An 11,787-nucleotide genomic window follows, 5' to 3' on the forward strand; every position below is an offset into this window, starting at 1 on the left:
TTGCACACTCTTGGCATTCTTTCAATCAGCTTCATGAGGTAAATATACACATAAAACAAAACATCATATATCAAAAATACAATAAACTAAAAAAAAGCAATGGGTGTGTGTTTTGAGTGTGTGCTTAGCAATGGGTGTGTGCTTTGGACCTAATTATTCTAATTTGTTTATGAGATTTTGGGAAGAAACATGTGTGTATTCCAGCTTGAATGCTGACAGTAGCTCTGAAGTTTCTCTAACTGAAATCCGTTTAAAGATCTTTAAAGATCCCAGTGGTGATTTACAAACGTCCAAAACCAACTGAGAGTAACACAGCTGACAGATTACATACCTCGGTCAGTTTCAGAGACTTAAACGCATCTGTGACACAGATGATTTTGAAAGAAATGCTTAAGATATGAGTCAAAGAATTAAGAGAAGAGGATATAAACATGAGACTATATACACAGCTTACAATGAATTTAAATGTCTGAACAGTTACTGATCCTAAAACAGAAGTCTCAGAAGCAACAACAGCGCTCAGATCAAGTGTACTTTGTGGCTCTATTTCAGGTCTTTCTCTGAAAGCAGCTGTATCGGGCTGTATTATGGATTCTATTCAAGCTATCATTCCATGATTCTCTATTTGGTATTCCGAAAAAGATTGGTGGGTCTATTGCTCTTATTTATGTGAAGCACACTGACTTGCCTCTGTGTATGAAATGTCCTATATAAATAAACTTTAACCTTACCTAAACTAAACTAAATAGTGCACCAATGATCGCTTCAATGGGCTAATCCAATGTAATCAATGTAGTTGAAAACATGCATTACCAAAAGTGACTACAGGCTATTGCAGGCTATTGAGGTTTCGCACAAGCCACCACTCATAGGCTTCAGTAAATGTTAGCATAATACATTGATTGCAAGGCATAGTCTATAGCGTCTTGGTATAGGCTACTAAATAAACAGAACTGTGTTCATTATTGCTGTATAAAAACAAAATGAGTATCCCTTCATGTAAGACCCAAACTCTCTCTCTCTCTCTGCGTAATTTTCCTTGATTAGTGATGTCTGCCACCCTTGCCCACCTTTGAATGCCCTCTGTTGTTGTGCCCACCCATGAATGCCATGCCATCCTGTGTGTCAGTATCAGTGTTGCCTATGCTCAATAAATGGCAAGAACACCAAAAGAGGAAGCTGACTCTGTGAGATCGCTACATGGTGTTGGTTGCTGAAAAGATGACCACGCTCACACAAATGGGGAGGAAAGCCAGAAGAACTGGAGCCGGGGGTGCATCTTAAAAGCATCACTCCAAGGCTCCTACGAGGAGACTTCTCCACAACCCTAGCCCAGGAGCGACAGTCAGTGGCAGTGGATGGAGCGAGCACCCCGTCGCCAGGACGAACGAGACACCGATGCATACAACCACAAAGCTGCCACGCTTCGGTGGAGAGGGTTGCTTGAAATGTCTCTTGTCCAGGTGCAACTGACGGCCAACTTGAACGGCTGGTCAACAGAAGAAACTGGAGTTCAAGTCACACTCACATTAGAAGGGACAGTGCTTCAGGTGTTGATGGATCTGCCACCATAAATGAAGCCTTGACACTCCGATGACACTCAAGCTGTGAGAGAAATGAGAAGGAAAGCCAGGGACCATACGCAGCCGACCCATGCTTCTACGGTCGCAGAGGCTACCCCATGTTAAATTATGCCCAGCAACAGAAGCTCACGCTTCGGGTCCAACAGGCAGAGATTGAGAAGCAGGTGGAGGCAACCTGCAAAGCAGCTATGACAGCCCAGCCGCAGCCCAGACAAACCCCCGGCGATCCACCAGTTCCTACCTCGACCTCCTCGTCCATACAGCTGAGAGTGCCCTGTCCAGTCTGCGTGAGGTTTTCAAAGCCATCTGTCGAGCCGGGCTATGCCTCCACCCGAAGAAATGCCTTTTTTTTTTCAGCAAGAGACAGTGTTCCTGGGCCACATCGTCGATGGGGCAGATGGGCTTGGCCACAGGCCCAGCCAAAGTAGCAGCTATGAGGGACTGGCCAGTTCCTTGCAGCATGACAGACAGAGCTTCCTACAACAGATGTTTCGTACAAGAATTCCCTACAATAGCCAGCCTGCTGCATCGACTGACACAGAAAGGGGAGCCATTTGAGTGGAGAGTACCGCTGTATTCGACCAGCTTGCAGCCTGCACTGCATGCCTAAACAACCACGACAGTAAGCAATGCTCTCCACTTGACGCTGACAGCGAGCAACGCTTCCTAATCGCCGCTACCCGTGAGCACCGTGCTCTAGCTTTCAGCAGCCACCAGCACAGTCCACGAGTGGGAGTTCATCAGTCCAGAGCAGCTAAGGCAGGGCCAGGGGCAAGATCCTGTCTTCGTCTGGGTCCAGGCCTGGGTGGGGGCAGGCCAGCGACTGCCCTGGTCCGACATCTCCGATCTTGACCCCGAGACTAAGACTCTGCACAAGTGGCCCGGTTTCATCATCAAAGACAGGCGGGTCTACCGGGCCCGTTCTTTCTGTTATTTTAACCAGCTGCAAGCGAGGCTGCAGGAGGTGCACAATTAGAGCCAGTGTGTGTTATGATTGATGACCTGGTGTAACTTTCCCTGATTAGTGATGTCTACCACCCTTGCCCTCTGTTGCCCGCCTACAAATGCCATGCCATCCTGAGTATTAGTATTAGTTCTCAATATATGTTCAATAAACGGCAAGAACGCCAAAGAGGAAGATGATTACATGGTCGCTACAATATCCTATACATCACTTTCATCTCTTATATATTAGATATGTTATATCTGCGTAATCTCGCTAGAGCCTGCCCTTCTCCGTGTGCGAGTGTGTGTTTGAGAGAGACCGAGTGGAAGAGAAGATGGAAAATCACACTAGTAGCCACCCAAGGCTGTAGGTTATCTTAGTCAGAACGTTGCTTTGTAACTTTTTCTTAATTGACCCATCCGAACCCGAATATTTACTGGTAGGTTATACTTACTCGAACCCGCGGGTTATGGGTCGACCTGCGCAACACTCCTACACACACACACAAACCCTATGCTATGTTCCCACCTGTCTACATAATTTTAGAAACCTAGCTAGCTCTTTACAGTTAGTTTTTTTTTCTTTTTTGTATTGACGCATACTGACAATACAATAACACAGAGAACATCATACATTATATTGCTACAGCAGTACATTAAAACATACACAGACACATGACAATGAATAATCACAACAGAGAAACAATTAATAAAATAAATCACAAAACAAAGAGGAAAGAAATGATTATCCTTTAACCACTGTGTGGAGACATAAAAGTCTATATTTTTTGGGGGTTATTTTTGACCAAACGAAGAGAATTAAGAAGCGAGTCCATTTCTAGTTTAAAGACATGGAAGGATGACTGTCCTTGTAGCCATTTTTGTTTGTGGAAGAAAATTTTTGATTGCAAAGTAAAAAAGTTTACAACAAATTCCAAAGGGCAGTTCACAGGGTTCTCATAATAAAGAGAAAATCCTTTGCAGTGAGGGAATACGATAATTCAAAAAGATGAATATTTAAGTCATTAAGAAACGTTTTTGTCTTCTCACACACCCAAAAAAGAGATGCAACATTGTTTCATCTGTGTTATCACAAAAGGAACAAGCAGAGCTATGTCAGTATATTTCGCTGTATTGACATCCACTGGATATATTTTATGTAGAATTTTGAAGTGAACCTCCTTTACCTTATTTGTGATACAGTATTTAATGGGTAACAGCCAAGCTTTTTGACAGTTAATGTCCTGAATCAAAGATCGCTCTTTACAGTTAGTATCAGTCAGTGAAGGACATCAATGACGTAAGAAAGAGCGATGTGTCATCTGACCAGGGCGGAAGAGCCACTGCTCAGTTCAGTTTGGCTGTTTACAATTGTCGAAATCTAGATAAACTGCGTAATCTTTCATTCCTCACGAAAAATGGCCACCACAATCAGCACACAGCGTGGACAGGTAAGCTTGTTTTATATTAACAAATAAACCTGCTCAGAAAATTTCACGTTACCCAACGTTAATGATTATACGCACCCCTACACAAACGTTAGCTAGCTGGTTAGCTAACAGGCGAGCACAAAACACCCCAAATACGAGCTTCCTGGCTAGCATAGACAGACACGTTAGCCAAGCTTAGTCAGATGAAAGTGCATACATAACTTTCCCAGCAACTCTTAAAAGAGACTCCCCGAAACAGCAGCAGAGCAGTTTTATAACAGTCTAAACGACAGAGTGGACGAAAAGTTGGTTAGCTAACGTTGAAAGATAGTGTGGGCGAGCTAGCTAGAGTGGTACGTTAGCTAGCATATGTTAGCTAATCAACTGATAAATGAGTCATGCTTGTAATGTTAAATAGCTTGTCTCTTGTGAATTCATCTTCTTTTATGTCACACTGTGACGGTTCGATTTTTCTGTCAGTCGAAAGGGCTCAAGAATGTTAGCACGAATGATAGGCAAGTTTGTTTTGGTTTCTAATTCAACTCTCAATTCAATCCAACTTTGGTTTAGCTAGTTAAGTAGATAATGTTCTTTTGTGAAGAGCAAGTCACGAAGAGCAAAGACAGTTCGTGACATGTAATAGGTTATGCTGATGATGCTTAATGTGAAATCTTGTTGATATTGTCAGTGGGAGCATGATACTAAGCACAGTTAGCACAAAGACACCTGACTCTGCTTGTTGTCCTTCATCAAACTGTCATCATCATCCATTGGATGTCTAGTGTCTACATCTGGTTCTTCAGATCTCTGTAACTTGTTCTTAAAGCCTTATGAAAATTATACGTGTTGCATGACATGACATGACATGACTTCCGAGTGGTGAGATTGCGTAAAGGTCTGTTATGTTCACACTGGGCAGATTTAGTGGCTAGATTTAGAAAGTGCAGCCAGGGTTATAGCTACTATGGCCTGTGTTGTCAGGCTTTATTTCTGCCTTTCAGGTCAGGATACTCCTTAATGGTGTTTAATAGGGGTATACTACAACCAGTTGTTAGGTACACCTAACAAAAAAACTATTCAGTGTAATGCAACAGTCCTGCAATAAATCCCCCTTCATGATTGTCATGTTCAGTTCATGTTGAAACGGTTAAGAGAGATGGCAATTCAACTGTATGATCATTTTGGAAGATTTTGTTTTGTAGTGCTGTTAAACTGTATTGAATTAAACAAAAAGATGTTTCTGTTGTTTATCCTTACCTCACTGATTGAAATGGGATGGTTCAAATGATAGAAGCACGTGTCGGTACAGCGCAGTTCAATTCAACAGCACCACAAATGGCAACTTCCAAAATAAGCACACACGGTGCTCTAATTTAGTTTAAACAAATATTGAATATTATAACCTTCATGAAGCTAAGATTTGTTGCTGGATCGGTGTGTTTAATAGTTTAATAAACTGGAAACTTAACGTATATAATAGCATACAGTGATGTTTGCCTTACATGTCTAGTCTGGATTAGTCAATGTGTGTATGTTCGAGATATAGGCAGTGAGTGATGATATAGTGGAAAAGATGTCCTGGGTTTCATGGGGTTAGTTGTGTTTTGTGCTTTGTATGGGCCTAGAGTGTTAGCAGTGTTTAGCTTTTTCAAGAGAGTATATAGCCGGCATGTAGCCTGTATTTAGCCCACAGTTTTTAAGCTGATTAGATGCATTAGTTGATGGTAAGGCCTTAAAGCAGCAGAGATGGCTCTGTCGACTGGGGTTATGCTGGACAACACAAACAGGCTTTGTGAGAGAACTTAGATGTGTGACCTATGAATAGCCTATATGTTCCTGTATTTGAATGTGCATTCCTGTAAAACAGATCATGTGCAGTGAAGGCCGATGACAAAGCAGCACTAATTCTTTGTGAGTGATCTGAGTGTGTACAGTGCTCCACTCCAGTAACTTTCTCACAGTCTGTAGAAGAGGTGAATGACATTAGGATGACTTCTGAGGCGTCCCGATATACAAAAACAATGAACTGTGCAGAAGTAGAATTTATATGGCAAGTTTGTTATTTTATATTTATTTTTTCTCCCTCTGTGTAGGTGTACATAGGGGAGTTACCTCAGGACTTCCTGCGGATCACTCCTACCCAGCAGCAGCAGCAAGTGCACCTGGACGCTCAGGCCGCCCAGCAGCTGCAGTATACGGGCACCATCGGCACTGTAGGCCGCCTCAGCATCACTGTAGTACAGGTGTGTGTGTGTGTGTGTTTGTTTGTAAATAGGGCATTATATCTACCTCTGAGTTACGTGTGTGTGTGTGTGCATGACTTTGACATTACTGTTGTGTGTGTGTGGTGACTCCTCTACGAAGTTTTCAGTGAAAAGTTTACTTGTGTTGCATTGCTGTTAAAATAGCTAATCCCAGTTCATTGTCTCAGGATCGGACTCACTCTTCTGTGTGTGTGTGTTTTTGCCAGGGTAAGCTTGCTAAGAACTATGGGATGACGAGGATGGACCCCTACTGCCGAGTCCGGCTGGGCTACGCTGTTTATGAGACGCCCACAGCACATAATGGGGCAAAGAACCCGCGCTGGAATAAAGTCATCCAGTGTACAGTTCCTCCAGGGGTGGACTCCTTCTACCTAGAGATCTTCGATGAGGTGAAAAAGTGTAATGAAAAAATGTTGGGGGGAAAAAAAGCATTGATGATGAGTTTCAGCAGTTATTTGTTCAACCAACCAACAAACATGGTCATACAGAGGGTCAGTTACTCATACAGAATATACATTTTCTAGCGGGCATTCTCAATGGACGACCGTATTGCTTGGACACATGTGACCATCCCTGAGGGCCTGAGAGATGGCAGTGTGGTGGACGAGTGGTACAGCCTGAGCGGAAGACAGGGAGACGACAAGGAGGGCATGATCAATCTAGTCATGTCATTTGCTGTAAGTGTCACACACACACACATACACACACAGACAAACACACACACACACACACACAGTGTGTTCACAGTGTGTTCGCTTCCTGAGGTTATTCAAGGATAATAAAGTGTGACTGATCTTGACGGTTTCATTGATGTTTGTTATTGATGCATACATTCTGACCATTCCATCTGTACTACAAGCCTACTTTAATAGTTGGCTGTTTAGTGGTTTTGAATAGGACTGAATCTTGGCCTGTAACACTGACACTCTAGCTGTAGTTATGCAGTCATAGGTTTGACTCTATTCAGACCTGTTGAGATACACAGTTTTCATTCATTCATTCGTGCATTCACTCATTTAATAAACCATTCATTGATCTATGTGCTGTTGAACCTTAGTCCCATGGTTGTGTCCTCCTCTGAAGAATTCATGTCTGTTGCCTGCTTTTCTCTCTTCTTCCTGGGTCTAGTCCATGCCTGCTGGCATGATGATGCCATCCCAGCCAGTGGTACTTATGCCCACAGTCTACCAGCAAGGAGTGGGCTATGTGCCAATCACAGGTGAGTAATAGATACACACACTCTCAGGCACAGTCTCACGTCACGGATGACTGTTGTTGGGCAACCACACAAACTTACACATGCTCACTATGAATTATTTTTATGAATACATTATCAGAGGTCTTAAATAGACACATTCTATCTAGATATACAAATATGCATACGCACACCTATACATTAATGCAAACACCGAGACACAATCCATCTTATTCTAATTTGGCATTCAAATGTAATTTAAAACAAACTCTTCTCTCTCCTTCCATCTATCCCTCTGTGTACCCTTATCAACGCACAGGCGTACCCACAGTCTACAACCAGGGCGTGGTACCCATGGGGATGCCAGCGGTGTCTGCGCCGCCGCCCCAGAGCACCCCCAGCAGCCCGGAGGAGTTAAAAGTCCTGCAGGACATGTTCCCCAACATGGACCCTGAGGTGATCCGCACAGTACTGGAGGCCCAGAGGGGCAACCGAGAGGCTGCCATCAACTCCCTGCTCCAGATGACCGAGGAGCTGTGAGAATGGGTGGTAGAGGAGGACGAGGTAAAGGACGAAGAGGAGGAGGAGGAGAGGAATAGAGAGGGGGGATACACAGGAAGAAAGGAGGAGTGATCTGGCTGCCAGCTGCTACTGCAGTATCAGCCGCTGAAGCAGGAAGAGCAGCTGCAGCAGACAGACAGACAGACAGACTCAGGGCTGGGCTCCGGGCGCTCGCAATGCAGTAAGTTCAGGGAATGAGAGAGAATGCAGTTTCATTACGTCGGTCCAAATACCCCTCGACATTCTCAAGATCTGTTGCTTTGGTGAGCTTTTTCAAAACTGAACTGAATTGAAGGCAAAAAACAGGGTTCATGGGAAAACCTGGAGAGGTATTGGACTTTTATCGTCTGTTTGATTTACTGGAACTGGACAAGATCCCAAACTGGAAATGATGTTCAATTAGGTAAACTGAGCAACAGTGTACTACTTTCAAAAAAACATGTACTGAAGGATTTACGATGTAATTTTTTTGCCATTTAAGGTTATTTCTCCTTGCTGCCTCTAGTGAGCTGCCTCCTGTAACTGCATGATATTTGTAGATCCATTCTATTTAGCGCATTCCCTGAACTGTCTGCGCTTAGGCACACTTGAGCTCAGCCCTACTTGGCAGAAGCCTGTATATATATACACACCCAGAACACCGGAGACCTCAACCACCACATTTCACCCCCACCACCAACACCACCCCCCACAATGTATACAAACCTCCAGTCTTAATCCAGACTAGAACTCACCACATGCTGCAGGCCCAGATAGTGATGACCAACTTGTTTCGTGAAGTCCACATCAAATGTCAGAGATCTAGTCACCGCACATGAATTACAGATACAGCCCACCTTAAAAGATTTTAGAGGGATATTAAAGAGTCTTTTTCAAGTTACCATCAGTCTACTATAGATAGATAGACTGTGGATGTGTAAATGTGTACAGTTAATGGAGAACAGTGCTGGTCCTTCAAATGGTGGACCTGGCATAGTGTCCAAGCTGACTTCATTCATTTGACAATTCATTTTTGGTGAATGCCCCCCAGTGGTTGGCAAACCAACTGCAAGACAATTACAGTAGAAAACCTTGAGCGTCAGCAGGTGTATTCTTTCTTCTGACTGGCTGTTCTCAGTGTAATGTAAACTGAAGCATGACTACCAGTGTCCAGTGCAACCTGAAATGATTAGCAGTTACACACCGCTAGATTAATACTAGTTTCCATTAGTATTGCTAGCCATCTGTTTAGGTGTTGGTTGAGCACTCCTTTGCCCTGTGTGTTTTGTATATGTGTATTTCCCCATACCGATGCTTGTGCATGAGAGTATGGTGGGGGTGTGTGCATTCGGTCGTAATGCATTTCTCTCTTTCCTCTCTGTGTGTATGTGTTTGTGTGTGTGTGCGCGCGTTTGATACATGCTGATTATATGTATAAATATAGTTCTATATATTTAAAGGATTATAATTTATTTTGGAGATGATGACCGATTTTGGGCTTAGTGTGCGTGCTCACCATTTTATGTATGTGTATGTGTGAAGGGTGGTTCTGTATCCGCTAATTTATGGGAAATGTGCAAATCGCTTTAGATGGCCAATGATGTCATTTTCGGGCTCACCCACGAGTGTGTGTCTTGTTACCATGGCGTCGTTCTCCGGTCGTATGGCTTATGCTTCACGGTGATCTCTCCCACAGTGTCGCTGTGTTATGGATGTGTGCAAGGCCTAGGGGTTGCCTTTATACCCCCTGGCATTCAAGAGCTTTTTCTTTCAGGCACCGATGTGTATAAGTGTGTAAGGCTTAAACACACACACAAACACACACACACACCTGTACTCACTGACAAGATATGATATTATCGCAGTTCGCCAAAGGTTCTATTTTAACAATGTATTGATGTTGTATATCTGCTGTTTCTCCTGTGATGCGCATGTGTTTTAATTTAATTGGAAATTTTCAGTGTCTCCATTATAACGATTTTATAAAATATTCGTTTTTTTATTTTTTGCCATTTCCCTGATTTGCCAAGTGTTTGAGGCCAATAGGATGCCAACACATTTGGGCCACCAGATTAATTATCCAATCAAATTACAGATCTTATTCTCATAAAGATTCATTATAGAAACCGCATCCCAGCTCATCATTACAACAGAACAGCATCAGTTACAATTGAAATATGATTGAATTGAATTGAATGATCATTGAAATATGATGATAAAATACGATTTCTAGATCCATCTCTTACATAGCAAAAAAGACGTTTCAACGGCCGTATCCACATAATACCTAATAGATGATTTTCTAATTTAGCAAATGAACAATGTGCATTCTAGTTTTAATTTATGTCTCCTCCACTAATAAACCTGTAACAGTCATGAGCTCGCACACATTAACTTTGTCTCTATACAGTCTGCACTACACTGTCTTTATGTTCTGAGTTAAGAATTGGGCTAATGTTTACTGGTTGATTTTAGTTGGCTCTTCAGTAGAGAAGCATTTCTCTCCATTCCCCTACCCCATGTTTATAGTTGCCAAACAGATCTTTAATACCTCTTCTCATTTCAAAGCAGAGTTGCAAAAGCATTCATGACACGTGATTCACAACCAAATAAATAAAAAAAAACAGTGTGTTGCATTCAAGTCTTTAAAAGCACATCACAGTGATATTAATTTCTATCACAAACCATTGAAATCTCCCAAGATATATTACTCAATTTGAAATTATACTATCACATTTTTGTTGTTGTTGTTCTTTTTTTTTTATAGGATGCGCCGTTTGTTTAGAACGGTGTACAGTTGAACATTCCAGTCCTAATCCTTTTTTGTCATGTTATTGGTTAACCACTGATCAGCCACAGGCAAGGGAGGCATTCGTGTGAAGCCCCATTACAAACAGATTCTAAAGTCACGGTGGAATGTACGGAGCAAATTCAGAGTGGAATAATATCCTCATGTTAGAATCCAAAAGGTTGCTTTGACGTTGGTGTGTATTTAGCGGGCAAATAATATCTGGGGCTTTTTTCTTTTCACGCCATTCCCTGAAGACTCCACATTTAATCCCAACATCCCTCACCCACCACATATTATGCACAATTATGCCTGGAGCACTTTGAACAGAGATATTCACAGGTCTGAAACTTTGTGACAGACAGCCGAATGGATCAGATGCAAGAGAGCTTCTAATACGCAGCTGATAGAGGACTATGTTTGTGTTGTGCGTACTCACCACCTGAGGACCCACTGATCTTATTTGGCCGTCAGCACGTAGCTGATCCTGAACGATGGCTGCTCTCATGCAGTCACTTTTCTGGTTGCGGGAGTGAGATGCAGTTGCTCTGGCTCTATCTGTCTGGCTTCTCATGTTCTCAGTCCACACGGGAGCTTTGAGCAGTTGGGTTTTTTTTGTTTTTGTTTTTGGTGATGGGGAGTGTGACTGGGCTGATTTTCAGTATAGTAGAGTATTTTACACTGGGCTCTAGTCATCTCTTAAAGCATCACTTCAGTCTCATAGCAGTCCAGGTTTAGTCTGTCAGGTGGAATGTACTGGGTACCATTAGCACTTTTGCAGCTCTGTGTCAGAAATTTAACTTTCTGTTATTTCCTTTTGGTGTTATAAATGATATGATCAATCAATAAAAGGAAAGTTAAGATCTTATCCAGTTTTGTCCTTTGTGATTTTATTTTGCAGGGAGTGGAACGTGGAAGAGTTGGAGATGATTATACGGGTGGTTTCCTGACCCATATTTCAACATATAGGGTATACTCAAGAGTAACTGGGAGGAAGTTGGTTATGTGCCACTTCTCTGTTCTCTGTTGGACTGTTGTTTTT

At 42.6% G+C, this 11,787-nt stretch overlaps 1 protein-coding gene across 1 annotated transcript; it reads left to right on the forward strand.

Moving 5' to 3' along the window:
- Positions 1–3,828: 3,828 nt before the first annotated feature.
- LOC105892656 (toll interacting protein) lies at positions 3,829–11,613 on the forward strand. Its single transcript, XM_012818960.3, has 6 exons — positions 3,829–3,979; positions 6,052–6,201; positions 6,429–6,611; positions 6,747–6,899; positions 7,351–7,441; positions 7,737–11,613. The coding sequence occupies exons 1-6, from the start codon at positions 3,947–3,949 to the stop codon at positions 7,955–7,957; spliced, it is 831 nt and encodes a 276-aa protein (XP_012674414.1). The 5' UTR covers positions 3,829–3,946; the 3' UTR covers positions 7,958–11,613.
- The last annotated feature ends 174 nt before the right edge of the window (positions 11,614–11,787 follow it).

Source organism: Clupea harengus, chromosome 6 (assembly GCF_900700415.2).
Source record: "Clupea harengus chromosome 6, Ch_v2.0.2, whole genome shotgun sequence".
NCBI classification, from domain to species: domain Eukaryota; kingdom Metazoa; phylum Chordata; class Actinopteri; order Clupeiformes; family Clupeidae; genus Clupea; species Clupea harengus.